The sequence below is a fragment of the Cygnus atratus genome, chromosome 2 (assembly GCF_013377495.2).
Source record: "Cygnus atratus isolate AKBS03 ecotype Queensland, Australia chromosome 2, CAtr_DNAZoo_HiC_assembly, whole genome shotgun sequence".
Lineage (NCBI taxonomy): Eukaryota > Metazoa > Chordata > Aves > Anseriformes > Anatidae > Cygnus > Cygnus atratus.
The window spans coordinates 99179451-99200737 of record NC_066363.1 but is presented as its reverse complement, the minus strand read 5'-3'; the positions used below and the strand labels follow the sequence as shown (position 1 = coordinate 99200737).

The 21287-nt window shown below is 38.8% G+C and overlaps 1 protein-coding gene across 1 annotated transcript; it reads left to right on the top strand.

The window, feature by feature from the left end:
* The first annotated feature begins 5425 nt into the window (after positions 1-5425).
* C2H18orf63 (chromosome 2 C18orf63 homolog) lies at positions 5426-19855 on the top strand. Its single transcript, XM_050709166.1, has 13 exons — positions 5426-5559; positions 6265-6343; positions 6865-6921; positions 8358-8469; positions 9639-9680; positions 10694-10770; positions 12262-12371; positions 13012-13108; positions 13220-13305; positions 13861-14044; positions 15125-16189; positions 17454-17573; positions 19799-19855. Exons 1-13 carry the CDS (start codon positions 5426-5428, stop codon positions 19853-19855), a joined length of 2220 nt encoding a protein of 739 aa, XP_050565123.1.
* The last annotated feature ends 1432 nt before the right edge of the window (positions 19856-21287 follow it).

The window sequence follows — 21287 nt, the reverse complement described above, 5'->3', positions numbered from 1 at the left end:
GCCCCGCCCGCCCGGCCCGCTCATTGGCGGAGAGGCACGCCCATCAAGCGAGGCGGCGGGATGCCGCGCGGGGGTTGGAGGACGCCGCGGGGAGGGGCGGGGCTTAGCGAGGTGGCCGCGGCGGTGTTCACAGGGTCCTCCTACCCCGGCCCCGGGAGCGGTCGGCGCCCTCCCCTCCACACCACGTGACTCGGTCACGTGCATCGCACCAGCGGGAGGTGGCGGTTGGCGCCGCCCGTCCCGCCCCGTCACGCGCCCCGCTTCAGGCGGCCGACGGCGCCATCTTGCTTCCCTCTGGGCGCTCTTCCGCGCACGGCGGGGCCGCGCCGCGGCGCTGAGGGAGAGCGGCGTGGTGTGGTGGTACTGCTCAGGTGGGCAGCTGGGCTCCGCCACAGCCGCTCTGTCACTACCCCTCCTCAAAGGGAAAGGGGGAGAAAATGTGATGGGAAGGGCTCAAGGGCTGAGATAAAAACGGGGAGATCACTCAATAATTACCATGACAGCCAAAACAGACTCAGCAAAGGGAGATCATATAATTTTATTGCCAATTACTAACAAGGTAGAGAAGTATGAAACAAAAAAAATCTAAAAACATCATCCATCCACTCTCTTCCACCTCCTCCCCCTAAGCAGTGCAGGGGAAGGGGGAATGGGCGCTGTGGTCAGTCTACAGCACTTTGTCTCCGCTGCTCCTTCGTGGTCCCTTTCTGCCCCTGCTCCACGTGGGGTCTCCCACGGGATGCCGTCCTTCCCGAACTGAGCCTGCGGGGGCTGCCCACAAACAGCAGCTCGTCAAGCACTGGTCCCACATGGCTCTGTACCACGGGGTCCATTCCCCAGGAGCAAACTGCTCCAGCACAGGTCCCCCACAAGCGGCAGCTCCCCCCCCCAGACCCCCTGCTCTTGTGTGGGCTCCTCTCCACAGGCTGCAGCTCCAGCCCAGGGCCTGCTCCTGCGGGGTCTCTCCATGGGCCTCAGCCTCCTCCAGGCCACATTCACCTGCTCCACCGGGGGCTCCTCCACGGGCAGCAGCATGGAGATCTGCTCCATGTGGGACCCATGGGCTGCAGGGGGACAGCCTGCTCCACCAGGGGCCTCTCCACAGGCCGCAAGGGAACTTCTGGAGCACCTCTTCCTGTCCTTCTTTACTGGTTTTGGTGTCTGCAGGTTTCTTTCTCTCACATTTTCTCACTCTTCTCTCCCAGCTTCTGTTGTGCAGCAGTTTTTTCCCTTTTCTTAAACCTGCTCTAACAGAGGCCCAAACAACATCCCTTACTGGCTCAGCTCTGGTCAGCAGCAGGTCCCTTCTGGAGCTGGCTGAAACTGGCCCTTATCTAACATGGGGCAGTTTCTGGATTCTTCTCACAGAAGCCACCCCTGCAGCTTCTCACTACCACCACCTTGCCACATAAACCCACTACAAGCAGTAGGGCCGCCTCTGGAGCCTGGCCCGGCCTCCAACTGCAGGTGCTTCCTCATGGCACTGCTCGATGCTTGTTGGCCCCTGTTCTGTGGTGCCGAGGGCACAGAGAGCAGGTCCTTCACCTCATGAGAACTTTCTTTAGCATGCCTCTCCCTGTTTTCCTTCAGTGTTATTTAAGCTAAAACCTCAGCCCCTTTGCTGTGGTGACAAATGTTTTTGGTGACTTTGCTTTCTTTTCGGCCCAGGGCAGCTCCCCTCACTGTGTTACCACCACTGAGGAATGTCATTCAGCAACTTCAGGTCAGCAGTACCCCAATTTACACTTTCCAGTATGAATACAGACTGTTTTTTGTTTGTCTGTTTGTTTGTTTGTTTTTAAGGAGCTTGTTTCCAGTGTAACTTAAGTGACATAAAGTTTACAGAATGTGACCTCAAGATCCATTTCCTGAAAGCTGAGGCTTAGCTAGTGGATTTGCGCTTGCGCTGGTGCTGTTGGTTATTTGCATGCAGGACAACGTCATACTTCCTTGCTGAATACCAACTGATTTTCAGGTCCTGTCTCCAGTTTATTACAGTGAACCAAATGGGAAGAGTAACTGCAGTTTTCCACAGCTTTGTGTCATTTTCAGTTTTAATAAGGAGGCTCTTTATTCCATCATCCACGTCGATAATGAAAATAATAAATACTGCTTACAAATTCAGTGATTTGTCCTTCTATTTCGAATAAAAAACAGTGATAACCATTATCTGACTGAAGTTCATTTTAGCATGAGCTCAGTGTTGGTTTCAACATCATGTGCTATGATTGCCAGCATCTAGAGATGTAATTTCTCCTACACACCTAAGACCTGCTACTTGAAAAGAAGGCAGTTGGGTTTATTTGATATGATTTCTATTTAATACGTCTGTAGTAAGTGGTACTTTTCTCTCTCTTTTACCTCTCCTCTGAAGGGACAAACCATTTATCAGCTCTCTGTCCCATTAGCTTTTATGATCACTGGGAAGGCTTAACTTATGCTGAATACAGTGAGTCATTCCCACAGGGGAGTTGTCCTCTAACAGCAAGCGAATCACTGGAGCACTGCAGCATGTGTTTTTACAGCATCTTTGCCACAAAAATCCCCAGATGGCCATTTAGAATTCTTTTAAGCATTAATGAAAGTTGAGGACCCAGCCTTTCTTTTCTATGTTTGCAATCTGAGAAGATTTTTTTTTTCACGTTCGTTTGAAAGGGTCCTTTGCCTTAAGCTACGGCAAGTTAAAATCTTGACTGGCATTTTACAGAACCATAGAATATCCCGAGTTGGAGGGAACCCACAAGGATGACTGAATCCCACTCCTGGCTCCACACAGGACCACCAAAAAATCAGACCCAATGTCTGAGAGCATCGTCCAAATGCTCCTTGAGCTCCATCAGGCTCAGTGCCGTGACCACTGCCCCGGGGAGCCTGTCCCAGTGCCCGAGCACCCTCTGGGTGCAGAACCTTTCCCTAACCCCCACCCTGACCCTCCCCTGTCCCAGCCCCATGCCGTTCCCTCGGGTCCTGTCACTGTCCCCAGAGAGCAGAGCTCAGCGCCTGCCCCTCCGCTCCCCTCGTGAGGGAGCTGCCGGCCGCCATGCGGCCTCCCCTCAGCCTGCTCTGCTCTGGGCTGAACAAACCCAGGGACCTTCAGTTGCTCCTCACATGCCGTGTCCTCCAGACCCCTCATCATCTTTGTAGCCCTCCTTTGGACACTCTATGTTAGTTTTATGTCCTTCTCATACTGTGGCTCCCAAACTGCACACAGCACTCATGGTGAGGCCACACCAGCGCAGAGCAGAGCAGGACAATCTCTTCCCCTGACTAGCTAGCAATGCCATGCCTGATGCACCCCAGGGTATGGCTGGCTGTTTTGTCTGCCAGGGCACACTTCTGGCTCATATTCAACTCGCTATTGACCAGAACCTACAGATCCCTTTCCATGAGAAAAGATCTCTCCAGCCTCTCATCCCCATTAAAAAAAATCTAGTTTTCATGATTGAAGGAAGAAACTTGAAAAGCATTTTCCTTTAAAGGGAAAAAAATCTTTAAAATTATGGTCGCAAAGAACTAATCGTTTGATTTTTCTAGAGTATGACTGAGATAAAGCTCTTTAATGTTTTACACTGTAAGCAATGCAAAGCAAAATCAGAACAGCAAAATTACCTTTGACATAGTTCCTCAAAAAGCTTCCAGTTCATCATTTTTTAGTCATGATTTACAAAATTGCTTTTCAGGTGAATACCTGGTGACTTCATAAAATTTGGGCAACAAAATTGCTTTATATTTATTCCTATCTTCACTGCTCTGGTAAGTCCATTTCAAAAAGGGTTTTCAGGTTTGGAAGTTGGTGGGAGATCTATTAAAACATCTGCTTTTGGTGTGCATTGCTTGTGCTGGCTTTGGATAACAACCAGATTTTCAACCTGCCTGTTTTAATTTGCAACACTTTGATTGAGAATGCTGCTATAGTAAAGGGGTATATTTTCTTTGAATAATGAAATGTTAGTTGTTATTTTTTGGCATAAATATTCTAGTTCCTTTACACTGAGCCTGGCCTGTTCCGCAATACTTAGGCTTGTGCAGCAGGCATGCAACAACCAGGTAACAGCCATGACTTCATGTTACTCCCACTGACATGAAATTTGTTAGGGCTGCTGCATCCCACTCACAAGGTGTGGCCCACCAAAGGTGTTTGAAAGAACAAACCTATGGCAAGGAGGAAATTCTTGTCTCTGCTCAATGTATAATCCTGAAATAGTCATTGCTCAGTTAAGGTGGTGTGAATCATTATGGAATGATAACAGTTTACACTGTCTGGTCCCTTAGTCTGCTTGAAGGAGAAATAGCAAGAAGGACTAAAAGGATCACATTCTCAGTCTGAACTTCTGGTTCTTCTGGTTCTCCTTTCCGGTGCTTTTAAGAAAATCCCCAAAATTACAGAGTTGCGGCATGTCTTTTCAGTGGCAAGGCAATCAACATACATGCGCTCTGTATTCTAACTTCTCGTAAAATAGCCAGTCACGTTCATTTCAGGATAATGATTGTAGCTGAGCCCCAAACCGCCTCATACTCTTCCACAAATAATATAGTCAATAATTTCTATTACAATGTAAAGCTTAAGATGTGAGAGACAGCTTTGTTAGAACCACCATCTGTCTAATCACATTCCACTCCAAATACCAGGTATGTTGTCTTGATCTTTTGATAAATGTTAGAGTGTAACTAAAATTCTGACCAAGACAAATGCTGTTCTGCATACATTCCTCCTTTGAGAGCAAGAGTAGGAGAACAGGTTGTCTGTGATCATTATTAACCATGTAATGTGATTCTGGATTAGTACAGATTTCAGTATGATGTAAGGAGGTAATGCGTTCTACATAGACAAGAACATGGTGTTCACCTGACACTTGAGAAGAAAGGTGGTTTTAAGCAGAAAGTACACAAATCTCCTGTAACACCAAGAAGGGGGCCTGGTGTGGGAAGAAAGAAAAGATTTCCAGTGTGGATCCCTATTTCCATGGTTTTCATTCTCTCTACCAGACTGGCCACTGTCTTTGTGTGGCTTGAGGAGGATGTCTCTGTTGAGCTCCTAACAATTAAAATTTCTTTTTGGGCAGGAGGGGATGAGTTTCACAGGGTTCCTCAGCTCTTGGATCCCTGATAGATCCCAGCCCAAACATGGACTCAGAAGAAGATGGAAAGGATGCTTTCATCCTTATCTTTACTCTGAATATTTTTTAATATATATATATGTGTGTATATTTAAAATATAATACATTGTTTATAACAAAAAGAGTCTGTTTCGGTCAACCAAATTATCTTATACTGCCTACCTAATCTTAATCAGAAGATAATTAACAGATTATTGGTTTACCTGATATCATATAAAGTTCTTTAAATAAATATCTGCCTTATGAGAATGAATTACATTTTTTATTTCAAGACCCAGGTGCTGTTCTGGGGAAATCAACAATATAACATGAATGACACAAGGCATCAGTCTCTATTCTTTGTCAGTCTGCCAGAGCTACAAAAACTCTGTGCCACTACAATAACACTGAGTTCCCAGTTACCAGAAAGTGAGACAAGGAGCACACAGATAAAAATGTGCAGGTAAAGAACGCTGAGGATTATTATTTTCAGAAGCTGCTAGTGGTTGCTATTCAAAGATTTTATTAGTACTACTAGAGTTAACTGTAATATAATTAGTAGTAAACACTATAAAATTGTTCAGAGTAATTTAAGTCGTTGGTGGGGGACTTGTTGGCTATTGGGAAAAGAAACAACCCTTTCTATTATGTTTTTAAATGTCATCATCTAAAACTAACAAGACCACCTGCTTGGAACTGATAAACAGTTAAAATTGTTTTCTGTTAACATGCAAATTTGGATTGCTGTACAGCATCCAAATTTTTGCTATTGAGCCAAATCAGTAGCATCTTTTGAGCTATCGTAAACACTTTATGTAGGTTGAGAGTGAGTGAACAGAATACTCAAAAAGAGTATGTAGTCTACTCAGTGCTCACAAAGCATTATGTCATTCCCTGTGATAGTAAAGGGAAGAAATGAGAAATTCTGCCGAATTGAATGCTTTTGGACCAATCTGCTAGTTTGCCTAAGGCCTGTAGATTACGTCTTAGACCCGTTGTGAGTGGGTTAAGAGCAAGTGACTTGGACTAGTCTAACATACTATACTGAACCACCAAAAACTGATTAAAAATGGAATGTATTTTGTTTGAAAGGGTAAGGAAAAGAAATGTAGGCTGAGAGAATCAAGTATGGAAGTTTATTGTTGATTTTTTTCTGCCTTCTTTGTAGACAGTTATTATTCCTGTATCAAGACATCCTTTCTGCACCAGTTATTGGAACACTGAACCAAATTTCAGTTGTAATGGCGGTCAGTAATCACTCTGCAAATAAGCATATGTAGTTACATGTAATGTATGCTTCTTTTAAAAAAGCGTGCTTTTTTTGAGGACAAAGGATAAGTAAAATTACATAATTTGAAGCAAACTTTTACTCGTATGCCTTAGTGATATAGATGACAGCTTAGGTCATTTTTTCTTCTGACAAAATGACCTTTTCAGATGGTGAACCTTTTGTGGAACAGAACGGATTCAGTAAGATGCCACTCAGTTCACAATGAGATCAGCAGGGGCAGCTTCCGCCATTTTGATTTGGGCAGTCTTTTGCTTGCTTGGTAATATATCTTTACCTGGAAATGAGATTACATTATGACAAATGCCTTGAACTTATTTTACCTATCATTCTCCTTTAAAATAACAGGATTTGGTATTTTCTTTAAGTATTCCTCAGTATGTTTTTCTAAAGTAGAGACACTGATGGACCAAAATTTACTTTATGATTTGATAAAACACCCCTTAATTTCAGACACTTGGATTCTATTTATTTTTTTAGATACCATTTTACAAATCAGGAATATGTCAAGCCTATATAGAGAGACAAGGAGCTACCGTAAGTGCTGAAAGGTGTCACATTTCTTCAGATTGTTATATATTTCTGATTGTTGTACCAGAGACGAGTACTTTTCATAGGGCTTGCAATTTGCTCTGCAAGTTTCAGGGTGAAAAAAAAATCTGTCCCACAGACAAAATGTCTCTTCTGAATCTGGGTATAGGAAGTATACTTCATCAGAGTCAAAAGTTTAAAAAAAATCTTCCTGCTATATTTCATTAGATTCCTCTGCTGGATTGGAGTCCTGATCCTGTTCAGGAGCATATTTGACCTCGAGGCAAAGACAGACCTGCCAAAGACAGACCAAAGGGCTCCCTGGCGGGTGTAATCCCATTTTTCTGTGTCCTATAGGTCCCATGGGTGAGGGTGTTCAGAGAGCTGAACTATCTCCCCATTCACATTTTGTTTCTGTCCAACCCATATAGGATTGTTTCAGAGAAACAAAACAAAACAAAACAATAAAAAAAAGAGAGTAGAAATGGAAACAGAGAGCTTAACAACTTTTGGTTTTAGACCATTTTTCATATGCTTTACTATCTTGTATGCAATGTTTGAGGGGTTGATGAATGTATGGATGGGTGTACTAAAACTGCTAAGCCAAAAAAAAAACAACTGATTGCAATTAAAGTCAGTAGCTCTGGTGATTTATTTGCACAACCATTTGGATGTTTTCTCGTGGTTCCCAGAAGTGTGAATGCATCTCTGCTTTTTTAAGACGTACTGTTCAAATATGGTTACCTCACAGAACTGTTTTATGTACATTTGTGTAACTGACCTGTCATGGTTAGATTTTCCAACATCACCATATGTGTAGTAATACCTATATTTAATAACCATAAGCTGCAAGCAGATCCTTGCATCCTTGCAGAATCTCATTAGAAACCTCTTGAAGGTGTACTATTTAGATCTTTTTAACCCCCTTCCCCCCCCCCCCCCTTTTTTTTTTTATTTTGCTAAACATCAACAGCAGGCTATACAGGACAGAGTCAAATAGACAAGTAGTACTGCTAGATGAACAAAGCTACTTCACATGTTATTCCTGTGATTGCAAGTGAATGTCTCTGGTCTTGAGTTTGACAGTTGAGTTAATATATGTACATTTGGGAAGCTGTGGCTATTATCTGGAAAGAGATGCATACCTAGTAGAGTATTTTGTACACTTCAGCTAGTCTTTACCCCAGTTCTTTTATCAGCCCTATGAAACATCAAATGAATTGTAGCACACCTTACTCTGATGACCCATGAAATCTAAATGCCTACACTGAATATTGTGCTAACTGTCCTTTGTAGCTGTGTAGATGAAAAGTAAAGATGTGTAACACTGGGATTTGGCTCCAAGATACAGTAGCAGTATCTTTGGTAAAACTTCCACTGAAGCCTTTACAAAAATGTCTTGAATGATTAATGTTTTATTTTTCCTTTCTCACTGATGTTAGCTGGAAGAACCACAAAGAGTTAGTCCAACTATTCTCCAAAGCTGCCTCTCCTACACGCTTACAGCCAGACTTGCACCCATGTGGAACAAGGCTGGTCATCTCTTGGTGCAAGGTATTTGATTCACCTGGGCCAGGGATCAGGCATTTAATTTTCAGTTCTTTATTATCGCATTTATTTTCCTAATTTAATTTCCATATTAATAATTTCCATAATTATTTCATTATTCTATTTTTTATTTGATTGCATTTTTATTGTTTCTTTATCCAAGTTAACAGTCTGAAAGGACGTATCATTCACTTTTGCACTTCCTTATCCTGTTATTTGTAATAGACAAAATATTTATTTCAGCTGAATGCAACATACCAGACTGATCATTTCCAAACCAAATATTGTTGGACAGTAAATGTCTTCTAAAAACTCGGCCTGTTTTTCAAATTCATGCTTTCATCAGTGGCTCTTCTGTACTTGGTTTGCATGCTTTTCCAATACAGAAATGTTTTTCTGTCAGACCATCTCCTTTTACCAAGCTCTGTCTTTTTATTTAGAAGTTCCTTTGCCTAATATCTCTACACTAACTCCTATCTAGGGTAATTGTGAATTACGAAAGTATGGAAAAATATGCCTTTTCAGATACTGTGGTGTGCTCTTACTAAGCAAAGCAATTGTGTAGATCATTCAAAATATACACTGAGAAAAGTGCATGTTGACTTATTTCCGGTCACAATATTAGCAGTGTTTTTGTTTTCAGTGTCTTCAAAACCTATAGTTTTTTGAATGAAATCAACTTATTCAGGAATAACAGCTAGAAGTAGAAGGCTAGATGGTTGCTGATATAAAACTGGCTTCAGGGAAACACTGACTAACAGCAATGTGCGCCTGGTGCATACAGCTTGTCTAATCATATCTATGCTAAATCTGGGCAAAACTCACGATAGATGGTAAAATATGCAGTAATACTACACAGGTTTGCTTTTGAGCTTGAGAAATGTATTAACTCTTAGTCAATTAAAATCATTCTATATATTTCTCCATTTATGGGGAGAAAAAATTATGTATAAATTTTTGTCCATTAATATACTTTCATATATCTTTCTTTTATTTAAGATGCAAATGAGTCAGTGAAAATTTAATTGACGTGGAGGGTTTCTCTCTCTTTAAAGGGACAAACTTTTCATCACTCTTGACCCAAATGAAATTATGTGATTTCTCCATTTTTTGCATGAGGACATCAGGCATATATATAGTTTAGAAAATAATGTTTATCTATTTTATTTATTAAGGTAAAGATTTTTTGTCTTGTACAGGAAGGCAAAATGCAGTGGGTAAGTACAGTTTTCTGTTAGTGGTAAGCCTGTGTGAGCAAGGTGTAATTATATGAACTCATGATTGAAATACTGTCATGATCTTCGTATTATCAACACAATGCCTTTTGGTTTTCATTCTGAAATAATCTCAGTCAAGTTAGACTTGATGGCAGATGATTCTTTGTATGTAACAGTTGTCAGCTCAACTGCACCCTTGAAAAATTACCCCCCCCAAAAAAAAAAAAAAAAAGTAATCTTCCTACTATTAATCTATGGCCATAGATTGAAACTTAACATTAATACATTATGGTTATTACAATTAAATGCACTTGCCTAAAATTACAAGTCTTGCAAGTGATGTGGAAGCCCGATGATAATAGATAGGAAAATGAATTAAACTGACTGTACAATGTTTCTTGTTTGCAAAATTAAAGTCACAAAGCACACTGCTTAGCTATTGCAGAAAATACAAAATTAAATTTATATTTATACTTCCAGTATAAAAATTAAAGATTACATTTTGGGATATTGAAGTCTACATTTGCAACAGGACTATATATTCAGGAATTTAATGCATTCAGTCCCCATGTTACAGCTTACTCAACACTGGGTGAATATTCTGGAGAGGCATCAATAAGTGCTTTCTCATAGATATTGACCATTTTTGGATGTGTAATACTGGCTTTGATGACTGAATACAGCTGATGGTTATTTTTATATTAACTACATTTGCTTTGAAAATGGGTATTTTTTTATCAAGTGTATAGGTTTCAAGCATCCAGTTGCATGGACAGCCATGAGATCCATACACCTCACCTTCATGTGGAGGTGTAGGGATTGTAACTGATTATTTTTATTTTTTCCACAGTTAAAATACAATTATTTTTTATTTTCATGCTTAGGAAGTCTTGCGTTTTGGTTTTCAAACTCAGCATTTTGACTAGCAGTTATTTTAAATAAACATTTGGTTTAGCTTTCTAACAGATGTATTATAGTTCAAAACAAGTCTTTGGACTTCTTTTTTATTTTAGTTCTAGACCTCAATGTATCAGAGACACAGCTTTGCATCAGTGTGGAGGCTTGCTCAATTCGGTTACCACCCCCTGAGGTATAAAACAGTTGCATTTTCTGTGACTGTATTTGTCATACTAAACTTTATTTTCTTTTCTGTAAGGTGCCATTCTATTAGTGTGATGGGGAGAAAAGTGCTTATTTCTGATTGTGTTAAGACAGTAATCACAGTCTGATTTTTGGGTGGTCCTTTGGGGACCCAGGAGTTGGACTCGATGATCCTTGTGGGCCCCTTCCAACTTGGGATATTCTATGATTCTATTGACCATATACACCTGTTCTAAGTGCATAACATCTCTATTTTACCTTTATTGATGCATTCTAGGAAGCATACCAAACGTCTTTGTAAAACAGATTCTATACTACTTAAAATACCTCTTGAAAAATCCCAGCAGATTATAGAAGTGAGCTGTATTTATGCTTCTAGAGTTCCTTCTAGCAGTGTTTTCTAGAAGGCATTCACAGTCTCACTGTAATAGACAGGCAGTTTTGAGTAACTTCTTAAAAGCGAAGCTGCAGGTAAGTTGTCAGCACTGTGTGTAAGGTCCCTGGGTATATTTTTTTCTGTAATTTCCTTCATTTTCTCTGCAGCTGCCAAAATACAGGAGCAGCCTGTACCATGCAGCTAGTGAACATAATTAATAAATTAATAAATCATAGTTGAGGTTAAAAAATGGCCGTCCTTTCTGACAGCCATGTCACCTTTGTTGATAAGTTCATGCATACAGGGGCATATTTGTCAGGCTTGTTGGTTTCTTTCCAAAATTAGTATCTCAAATCCTAACTCTTCGTTTTTAGAACAGAAAAATATGATTTATTTTGTGAGCTAGTTGGACAGCATAAGTATTAAAGCTGTCTTTATGAATCCAATTCTAAAATGACACAAAGTAATAATAGAAGTGATCACGGTGTGACTTCATTATCAGTTTGACCATTTACATACTTTTCTAAAACAGAAATGGCTAGATATTCTTGTCAAGGAATAAATGCAAGCCTTGATAGACCATAGAAAGAGAAATCTCTGTTTGATTGGCTCTGACAGTCAGTTTTTTCCTTTGTGAAAAAGTATGGTGTTTTGTGACTTCTCACAGGGTGAAGCTACATGTCTCATTAATTCTGTTGCTGGGATCCTTGCACTTGATTAGGAAGGGTGGCCTACGCAGTTACTAGACTGTCAAACATGAGTTTCTGGGTTGAATTTAAAAAAAATGCATAAAAGTGAGACAGTTCTAGTTTGGGAAATTTGTTCTGTACTGTTATTTATTAAAGCACTTAAATTTTAAATCTCACTCATTTAAGTAGCCTTTAAACCTTGTACTTACGTAACTTTGGGCAGTGTAGGCTCTAGCATAAGATAGTGTGCAATCTGATGATGAGATATCTTATGAAATAAGCAGGCTGTGAGTCCTGATAGTAGAATAATAATGTATAAGCTTCACTGTATTGTGATATACAATTCTTTTTGAAATTTTAAGTTTTGTACTGCTATGGAGATATTTGCAAATAATTTTTTTTTTTCTGTTTTAAGCTGGAAGATTTTGATATTTCAGCAAACACCATAAAGCTGTTTGACAGCAATCAAAACACAGTTATTCACAGACACTCCATATTAACTAACTGGTGCTATGTTTTGCCAAGGTAGGCATCTGTTTAAATTCCAGCAGAAGTAAACATTTCCTGGAATATATGACATGCAAATTGCAAATTCAGTGCTAGTGATAAGAACACATCTGTTTTATAGACCATTTTACGTTCAGGAAGTTTTCTTTTACTTTTAGGTTTCAATGTTACGAAAAATGTGAAAGAAAAGTTAGTGAATCATAAATTATGCACCTAAGTATCATTTCAGTTTTAGTAAGCTCTTTGCTAATGTGACACGTAAAAATGTTACTTGTCCTCAAGTATAATTATAGCAGAAAGAGTCAATTTAAAGAAAAAAATAATCATCTTTGCCACAAACTCTCTCTATTTTCACCTGTGATTTTCATCACAACTGTATCAGATGTAATGATATATTTTCTTTTGTTCTGTACTCACTGGTAGTGAGCATTACGGATGAGACAAATCAGACTGGTAGGTTCCAAGCTCTTTTCCATACTTCAGCAAACATCACTATTGTTTTATCATAAACAGTGTGAGCTAAAGATGTTAGCTCTCCTAACCTAATAATAATACATTCAATGCCAAAAATAAGATTTATTTTTTTAAGAAGTCCAGTGTATTTTCAGATGAATTTTAAGACATCCTATGTAAACATCTCTTCTTTACCTATGCACAGCATGAAAATGGGTCAGATCATAAACATCAGCCGTGTAATTCCTCCAGAATCTCCTTTCCATTCATATAAGGAATTTCAGATGCACTGGAAGAATCTGGTAAAAACAACATACACTGTTAATGTATTTTCCCTCCCTTCTTTGTGTATATTGAATTTATATTTGTAATACCCATTTCTGAGTGTTCTTTAGTGTTTGTTTGTTTTTTAGTATGGATATATGCTTCCAGAGGATCTTGAAGAGAGAAAAATATACCTGAGTGTTTACTTCAAGCCGATAGGGGAAAGGTTCTTTACGTATCCTTTGCAAATATTTTTGTTATATGTCCTCTACTACTATCTAAGACCTAACTTCTCATTTTTGAATACACCACATTTTCTTCTTCCATAATTTCATAGATGTCAGTGGAATTGTTTCATTAGACAAATTGGAGCAAAGTATTTATTCAGGTCTGTCTGTCGTAGTGTTGAGTAATAGTAAGATGATACCACTATAAATGGTGGCGTAAAAGGAACAGTTAAATTAATACCATGCATTGTTCCTGTAAAAATATGTCCAGCAAAGATTCATTTTAAAGATAATTTTCCTGGTAGGAAATACTTGACTGAAGATTACCTATACTGAGTAATCTTTATTGCAGTAGATGTAGCATGGTATAAACATATTCTGTGATTCTGTGATTCTGTGATATTGAAGTCCTGTGACTTTATAAGTTTCAGTCCCTTAAGAAAGTAAATGATTTTGGTCACCTTTTTGAAAAATCTTTAGACACATCTTTAGTTCCCAAGGAAGAAGATTCGTAGTTGTAGAAATGTAAAGAACTGTGTTATGTATCCCTGAACGCTATTCAGCTACCCTCTAAGTTGCATTCGAAGTCAACCAGTGCAGTATTTTGCTAGAATGGATTCAGAAAGTGTGTTGAACTCTTTTCTTTCTGATCTGAAGTGTAAGTTTTCACATCTATGTGGATTTCCAGTAAAGATGACAAGCAAAGCACTTTATGCTACCCAGGAACTCTCCAGGGCTCCAGTGCGTGTAAGGTTTTTTTTAATAAACATACTAATGACAGGCAGTTTGTTCATGGTATGAAGTAGTCTTTATCATAGTCAGAACCCAGTAATGGCATGGAGGTATACTTTTCACAATTACAAATTCTCTTCTTCTTAGTAAATGTGTAATCTGGTATATATTTCTATTTGACACTGTTATATTGTTGTTCACATGATAAACGCATTTTTTTAAAAGTTGGAGTTAGTATTATAGTATTAATTAGTTGCTGTCAGTTTGTGCTGTTCTGTTGTCCTTATTTTGCAGTTGGGTTTCCAGAACTTTCTTGCACCTCTTCCATAAAAATGATACTTAAAAAATGGTTTGTAATTTATTTTTAAAAAGCAAACTGAGAAGGGGATAAAATTGAATGGATTTAGGCATTTAAAAGCACTAAACCTGTAAGATTTATTCTGTGGAGTAAAGGAAAGGAGGCAAGCAATCACAATGCCTGTAATTTGAGGTTTTAGCAAAGACTGAGACTCAAATTTCTTTGGTAGTAGTGTGTAAATGGAGAAGTAAAGTAATTAATTCTGAACAAAGAGTACTGACAGAAATTGCAGAGATTCTGAAATGGTATAATCCTCTTTGAAAACACAGTTCCTGTTTATGGCTCTTCTGTGATCAAAGCTAAAATGGCTCCTCCTTGTCTTCTGCAGTTTTTATAGATATCCAGACTCTCTTTTGTTTGGAATGTCCTTAGAAGGCTTAAAAGACAAGGAGTACTGTCAGAAAAACTCTCTTTGCAGACCCCCCCTTAAAAGGCCATTACCCAGCTGGAAAGCACTAAACCAAGATAATGGCTGTAATTTAAGTCTTTCCTTCTGAGAAATATGATATTCCAGCATAGGTTATAAACAAACAACTGGGGCAGGAGAAAACAAATCTTCACTTATAATGACAACAAAATACTGTTTAAAATACAGATTGCTCTAACTCAAAATGGGAATGTATATAGTTATATATTGTGGTATGTATCAGGTATATATCATAAAGTGATGCATTAGGTGTCACTATCAGATTTTTAAATCCAGTTCATTCGATTTAACAACTCTTGTTGTATTGCAGGAAACAAAATCTAAGCATATGAAATTGGCTGATGAGATGGTTTGTGTAGTATCTCTAACCCAGGCTCCTCCAAAGAAACAGACTTTACCTAGCGTTTCTTCACCACGCAGTACAGAAAATAGCCACTGGATGGAGCGTTTGATCAAAGAGCCAAAACCACATATTTTTTCGAGCAGCAGAAGTATGGAAAAGGTTAGCGTTGAAGTAAAAGAGCAATCAATGAATCAGAGGCAAATATCAGGAGTATCAAATTTACCAGTTCTGAAATCCTTAGGAATGCCTGTAAGTTCAGCCTTTGAATTCCCCCCCCAAAAAGTCAACAAAATTATACCAATTTTCAAAGGAAAGTTAATGCAAATGAATGGAAAGACTACAAATCAAATTGATGGGAAGAAAAGAAAAAATGCTGAAAGACATTCACCAGTAAAAAATATGGGTGCTTCCTCTTCTGCGTTGACTGTTTGCAAGTCCAGCATAACTCAAGTTTACAAACCTGTTCAAAATATGCCAGGCAAAATTCCTACCCACAGCAGCTTTATTCAGATAATGACTGAGAAAGCATACGTAAAACAAGGTGTATCTGTATTTCAGTGGAAAAGAGAGTCTGGTGGACAAATGAATACTTCTGTTTATTCTGATAACTCAGCTGCAGGTCACACTTCAAGTGAAGTGAGTCACAATAAGGCAAACTCTCCTTCCTTTCTGAAGAACGTTGGGCCAGTGCTTTCGAAATCTAACATCAGTCCGAGCCTGAATACATATGCATCTATTACTTCTAGTTCAAGAAGGGGAAAAATGTTAGCAAGCCAAAATACCACACAAGTTCTAGAGAAACAACACCAGTCAAAGAAAATACATTTGCAGATTTGTAGATTAGATGATGGAATGACAAATTGCAATTTATCACAGCAACAAGCAAATGAAGGACCAGGGTTAAATATTCACAAATCCATCTTAAATGATAAAGTGTGCATCGCCAAAAATGATGAAAGTAAAGCATCTTGCAATTCTAAGGATTGTATTGCTAAAACAACCTGTCTTCATTCCAGACCTAACTCTGAACAGGTACAGTAAATAACGCTCACTCTCACTGGTTCTCACAAATTCCATATATTCTAAAACAACAATAAGCAACAAAGAGTGTGACTTTCATGATGCTCTACCAACATTCTCAATATAGTTTTCTAAAATTTGTACCATATATATTAATGTTTTCAGCCACTGCTGGTTTTTTTTGTTTGTTTTGTTTTGTTTTGTTTTTTCCTGAAAGGGATGATTTACTTTGTCCTCTGAGATACACGCTTTTTTATTTGGGACTTTTAAGGTGGGATAATTACTTTTAATTTCTTTAAAAGAAAGAAATTAAGCTTATCAAGATTAAACTATCAGCTTGTCAAGATTTGTGTAAGGGTAGTATGGTAAATTTTTTTGTGTTCATTCTGTCTTCATACAAAACCTGATTGCAGTGCATATAGACAAACATGGAAGATTTTGCAAATACAAGTTTAATCAAAGTTTAACTAAAATCAGAAGTTGCAACAGGAAGATCTCCTACTGGGCATAGTAGATGATCTTTAAAGGTCCCTTCCAATCCCTAACATTCTGTGATTCTTTGGGCATAAGGAAAAAAATCTTCAGAGTGAGAGTGGTTAAGCACAGGAACAATTTGCATGGAGAAATAGCAGAATTGTTACCCATTCAGATTCTCAGAACGTGACTGGGTGAGAGCCAAAGCAATGTGATCTAACTTTGAAGTTATCTCTGTTTTGAGTAAAAGTTACAACTAGATGACCTCCAGGCATCCTTTATAGCCTAATTTTTCTATGATTCTGACTGCATTTTAATAAAATTAGTAGCTGAGCTGATTTCAGTGCAATTTTTATGAGGATGATGTCCCACAGATTGAGCACATGGGTGCAAATGTGTTGTGTTTATCACTGTCTTCACCTATAAAGTGTAATTTTATTTATTTATGTAATTCATCTCAACTTTGTGTTATTAGCGCATCTTTTGCCATTCCATGAGCGCAGCCCTTCAGTTGTGTTAGTTCCTAAATGCCAAATGATCTGGAATTAAACAGCATAAGATTATTACCATCTGACAGTCACAGATTAGCTTTTAGAGTGTGAAAACACGCAGTTGCTACATGGGATAAATAAGGTTATCAAGATGATGCCTGGGTTGAGGAGCAATGAGGTTATCTGTATAAATCATGTTGGTGTTAGTGGTGATAGAAATTACAGATCGGGATGTGTTGTGTTGATAAGATCGGATAGACAAGATGCTGTGTTTTTTTTACTCATAAAGGTACAAATGTCTCTATTTTAAGATGTTTACAGGAAAAGAGAATCTGAGATGTGATGAAACACTGGCTTCAAAACTGACTTACTCAATGAAGGAGAGCAACATGGAAGCATCAGTAAAGAAAGGTTGTGCCAGAAGGAGACAGGTAAAAAAAAAACCACCACACGTACACCCCTTAGCCCAGGCTATGAGGACTTGAATTAAAAGATAAAAAGGAAAATGTAAGTTTTATTGTTTTATCATGTTCCACTTAAAGTAGGAAAATCAAGAAATATTTTTGAGCCCACTCTGGGTGAAATTAACCTTAACCATCAGTTATGTTAATATTACTTCAAACATGCATCTAAAATGTTTGTCTCCTGCAAAAGGTAATACTAAAATTTCATTGATTCATTCAATGATGGTATGTAAAGTAAATATGCTTCTGAAGCAGATTTTCTGATTCTACAGAAAAGAGTTTGATTCTCTCTAATTGAATTATGGGCATTCTCATTGGCTATGTAAATATCTCATCTTCAGAACTTGAATTCAGCATTATTCGGTAGAAATGAGCTCTTAAAGGCTATTTGTAATTCAGTGTGGGATTTTAATTTTTTAAATTAAAAAACAAAATCTTAATTTTTAAATATATTTCAGTTATTGTATTACTAACAAGAGCCAACAGCAGCAATTAAATAGGTTCTTAATACAAATTGGATGTTTTTTTATGCCTTTTCCCCTGGATTCTGCTCTAATGTTGTGTGATGTAGTGTGTACTTTTGAATTCCTCCTCAAAATATTTTTTCTGTGATTCTTAAGTATTGCTTTTACCTATCTCTAGGCTTCATTTCTGTTTCTCAATATCAGGTCTTTAAAACTCAGTTGTATCATCAGTCATCTCTTCCTCCTTACAACCACATTCTTAATGTTTTTACTACCTAGAAATGCGGCAGATTAGTAAAGAAAGGGTCCTACATCTCCAAAGCTCAGTAGAGTTGTATTTTCTTATATAGATATGTAGATATTATTTGTGCTAATAGCCAACTGAACATACTGTGCAATTACTTTACAAAATAAGGCAGAAGGAGGAAAAGTTACATTTTACTCCCTTTCCACCCAGATTCCCTTGCCTTTCATGTTTTATCTCAAGCAATCCCATGACCGTTCGAGGTCTCGTTACCCATGCTCAATATGAATTGCACATGGTACAATATATAAACTTGTCAAACCTATTCCTAAACTGGGCACATACTTAAGAGTATGTGCCCATCATCAGATTATTCCACTTAATTTGCATTTGTTAACATTAGATTTGATTTGCCATCTTTTTGTTTTGTTACGTTTTTCAAGCCAAATGGGACAATTCTGGGGGATTTTAATGGTGATCAAACAAGCACAGTCCTGCTGTGAGTGCAGTTCAAATGGCCGGTAGAGCAGCCCCAAGGGCCTGCAGCAGGAACAGGGAAGCACCCTAGAGCTCAGGCTGCAGCAGGGACAAGAAGAGGTGGTTTGGGGGACACCGCCCAGCTGCTCTGAGCTGGCCCAGGCCAACTGCAGCTGGGACAAGCCCTTTCACAGCGCCACAGCTGTGTCACTGCGGATGCTACAGCAGCCAGGAGTCATTCTCTCTCTCTCATACACACACACATACACAAAAAAGCCAACTAAAAATCAACCATCACGTAAAAATAGCTGTGGATGTAAGAATCACAACCCCACGTGTCTGACTACTAAAGAGGGACTTAGACCATAATACGAATGAAGTTCTGGAGGCCTTTGCCTGCGACTGCAGGTGACCAACCTCAGCCCCACCAGGGGGTGTAAGCACAGGGCTAGCTCAGCCTGGGCAGGCTGGACTAGCACAGAGCTTGTAGCAGGGCTTGTAGCAGCCCTGCTGGGGTGGGGAAGGGGCACTGTCCTGTCCTAGTCATGAGTCACAAGTGCCCAGCGCTGTTCCTCCCTCTCCAAGCAGGCTGCGAGTAGCGCAGGGACCAACCTGAGCCCTCCCAGCTGCTATAGAGAAGTGGCAGGAGGTGACAAGTCCTCGCTGGCTGCCTGCCACACCGCCAGTGCAGCACTGCTGCTGCTGGCACCATGTGAGGTGGATGCACAGCTCTAGGGAAGCCTCAGCTGGAGCCTCAGGAGCAGGAAAAGAACTTGACTGGGCAGGGATGGACTCTTCCGTGCTCATTAGTCTGATTCCTCCTCTGTCCAGATGAAAATATAAGTGTTAAAGGGGATAGTAATAGTGTAGTGGGGACACTGCTGAACACTGCATTCAGCCGAACCTTTCACTCAGAAGCTACTTTTTAGTTGAGCTGCTAGCTTAGTATTACTACTTTGCTTTCCTGTTGTTTTGTTGTTGTTGTTGTTTGTTTGTTTTGTTAACAGAAAGAAGAAGGTTCCTCAAAACTAAAGAAAGTCAAAAGAAGTAAACCTCCTATTTAGGATGTAATGGAGTACTGAAAGAAAACTCTCGGTATGCTCATTACAAAGTTAAAAAGAGTTTTCTCTTTGTTAAAGTAACTGCACGTCTATAATAGCTCCTTGTATTCATATGGATTCTGATAATGATATCAAATGTCTCCAGAGGAATCACTTTACTAAACAAATAGCTTCTAGAGCAAAATAAGAAGGTAACAGAAACCAGGATTCTTGGTTTCTTTGGACACTAGCAGATAAAGCTTTGCTTTTTTTGTGAAACAAGCAATGTTAAATACGAAGGCATCTTGTACTTAGTGATACTGAGAACTTGGCTTCAACTTGTACTTTGATTGGCTCATTTTCTTTTAGACTAAAATTAATCTTTTTCCCTTTTTTTTTTTTCTGCTGATTTTCATTTGAACCCGAGCTAAAGTTAAAACCATAAACCATTAAAGTGAAGCTTTGTATATTATTTAATATCATTATATGCAATAGTGTGGCTAGATGCTTTTGTGGTGCCAAGATCTAATCCAAGGACGAAATGGCCCATTGTGCAAAATGAATGAAAATTAGTTTTGTGGCCAGATATTTGAACCCACAGCCTAGATGGTTGTTGATAACTGTCTTGCAGGATAGAACAAGCTTTTGCATTGAATATTCGTTTGAATATTAAGGATATATGTAGCATATGAAAACTGCTACTTTTATTGATCTCTTTGCCTATTGCACATTACCAGGAGTAAAATATGCTGGAAGCAGTAGCCTTTGCAGTTAACTGTTTCAGAAATAATTAGAAGTGTATTTCCTCAGAAAAAAATACTGGTGTAAACACAATGATCACACAGATACAACAGCATGAAAATATACATTATACAAAACAAATAGAAAAATGCAACTATAAAGAAGTAAAATATAAAATGCATGTCTTTTAACTGGCTTTTGGCTTCAGCATAAGTGATAACGTGCCTAGTAGCTTAGCATGCGTTTTTGTCTCAGAGCTATACTTTATGTCCTTCCATTCTTTGCATAGATAAATTTCCTCAGAGGAACATATATATCCATTGTATATCAGTTGTTCCCCCAGTCTCTGGGGAAGGACATATTCAAAATAGCAGAGCTGAAGTTCCCAAGCCAATTGTCTACAGAACTCTTCCTGTAGCTCTACCCTTGTGTTGTCGAATGATACAGACCTTTGGTTTTAGTTGACAAATTCCATTTAGCAAATGAGAAGCTAAAAATTCATCAGCTATAGTAACAATAATATTATTTTACATGAAAGTAATTGCTGCTTTTGCTGTAAGGATACTATATGAACACAAGAGGAAGGCAGGGGATCCGCACAACTGGAGTTAAGTAAAATACTCAGTAGTTTTTTCTATAAGGGCTAGAGCTCTATTAGACTGTTTCTTCTAAAATGTGGATTGTCCCAAGCCAATATTTAGGAATTTCTCTTGTG

What these genes read in the sequence shown, in the direction of transcription:
- C2H18orf63 (XM_050709166.1), top strand. Translation starts at nt 5,426, where the DNA reads ATGAATGACACAAGGCATCAGTCTCTATTCTTTGTCAGTCTGCCAGAG. An exon ending in AGATGCACTGGAAGAATCTG is followed by an intron (nt 13,109 to 13,219) that starts GTAAAAACAACA and finishes TTTGTTTTTTAG; the next exon opens with TATGGATATATGCTTCCAGA. An exon ending in ATAGGGGAAAGGTTCTTTAC is followed by an intron (nt 13,306 to 13,860) that starts GTATCCTTTGCA and finishes AACGCTATTCAG; the next exon opens with CTACCCTCTAAGTTGCATTC.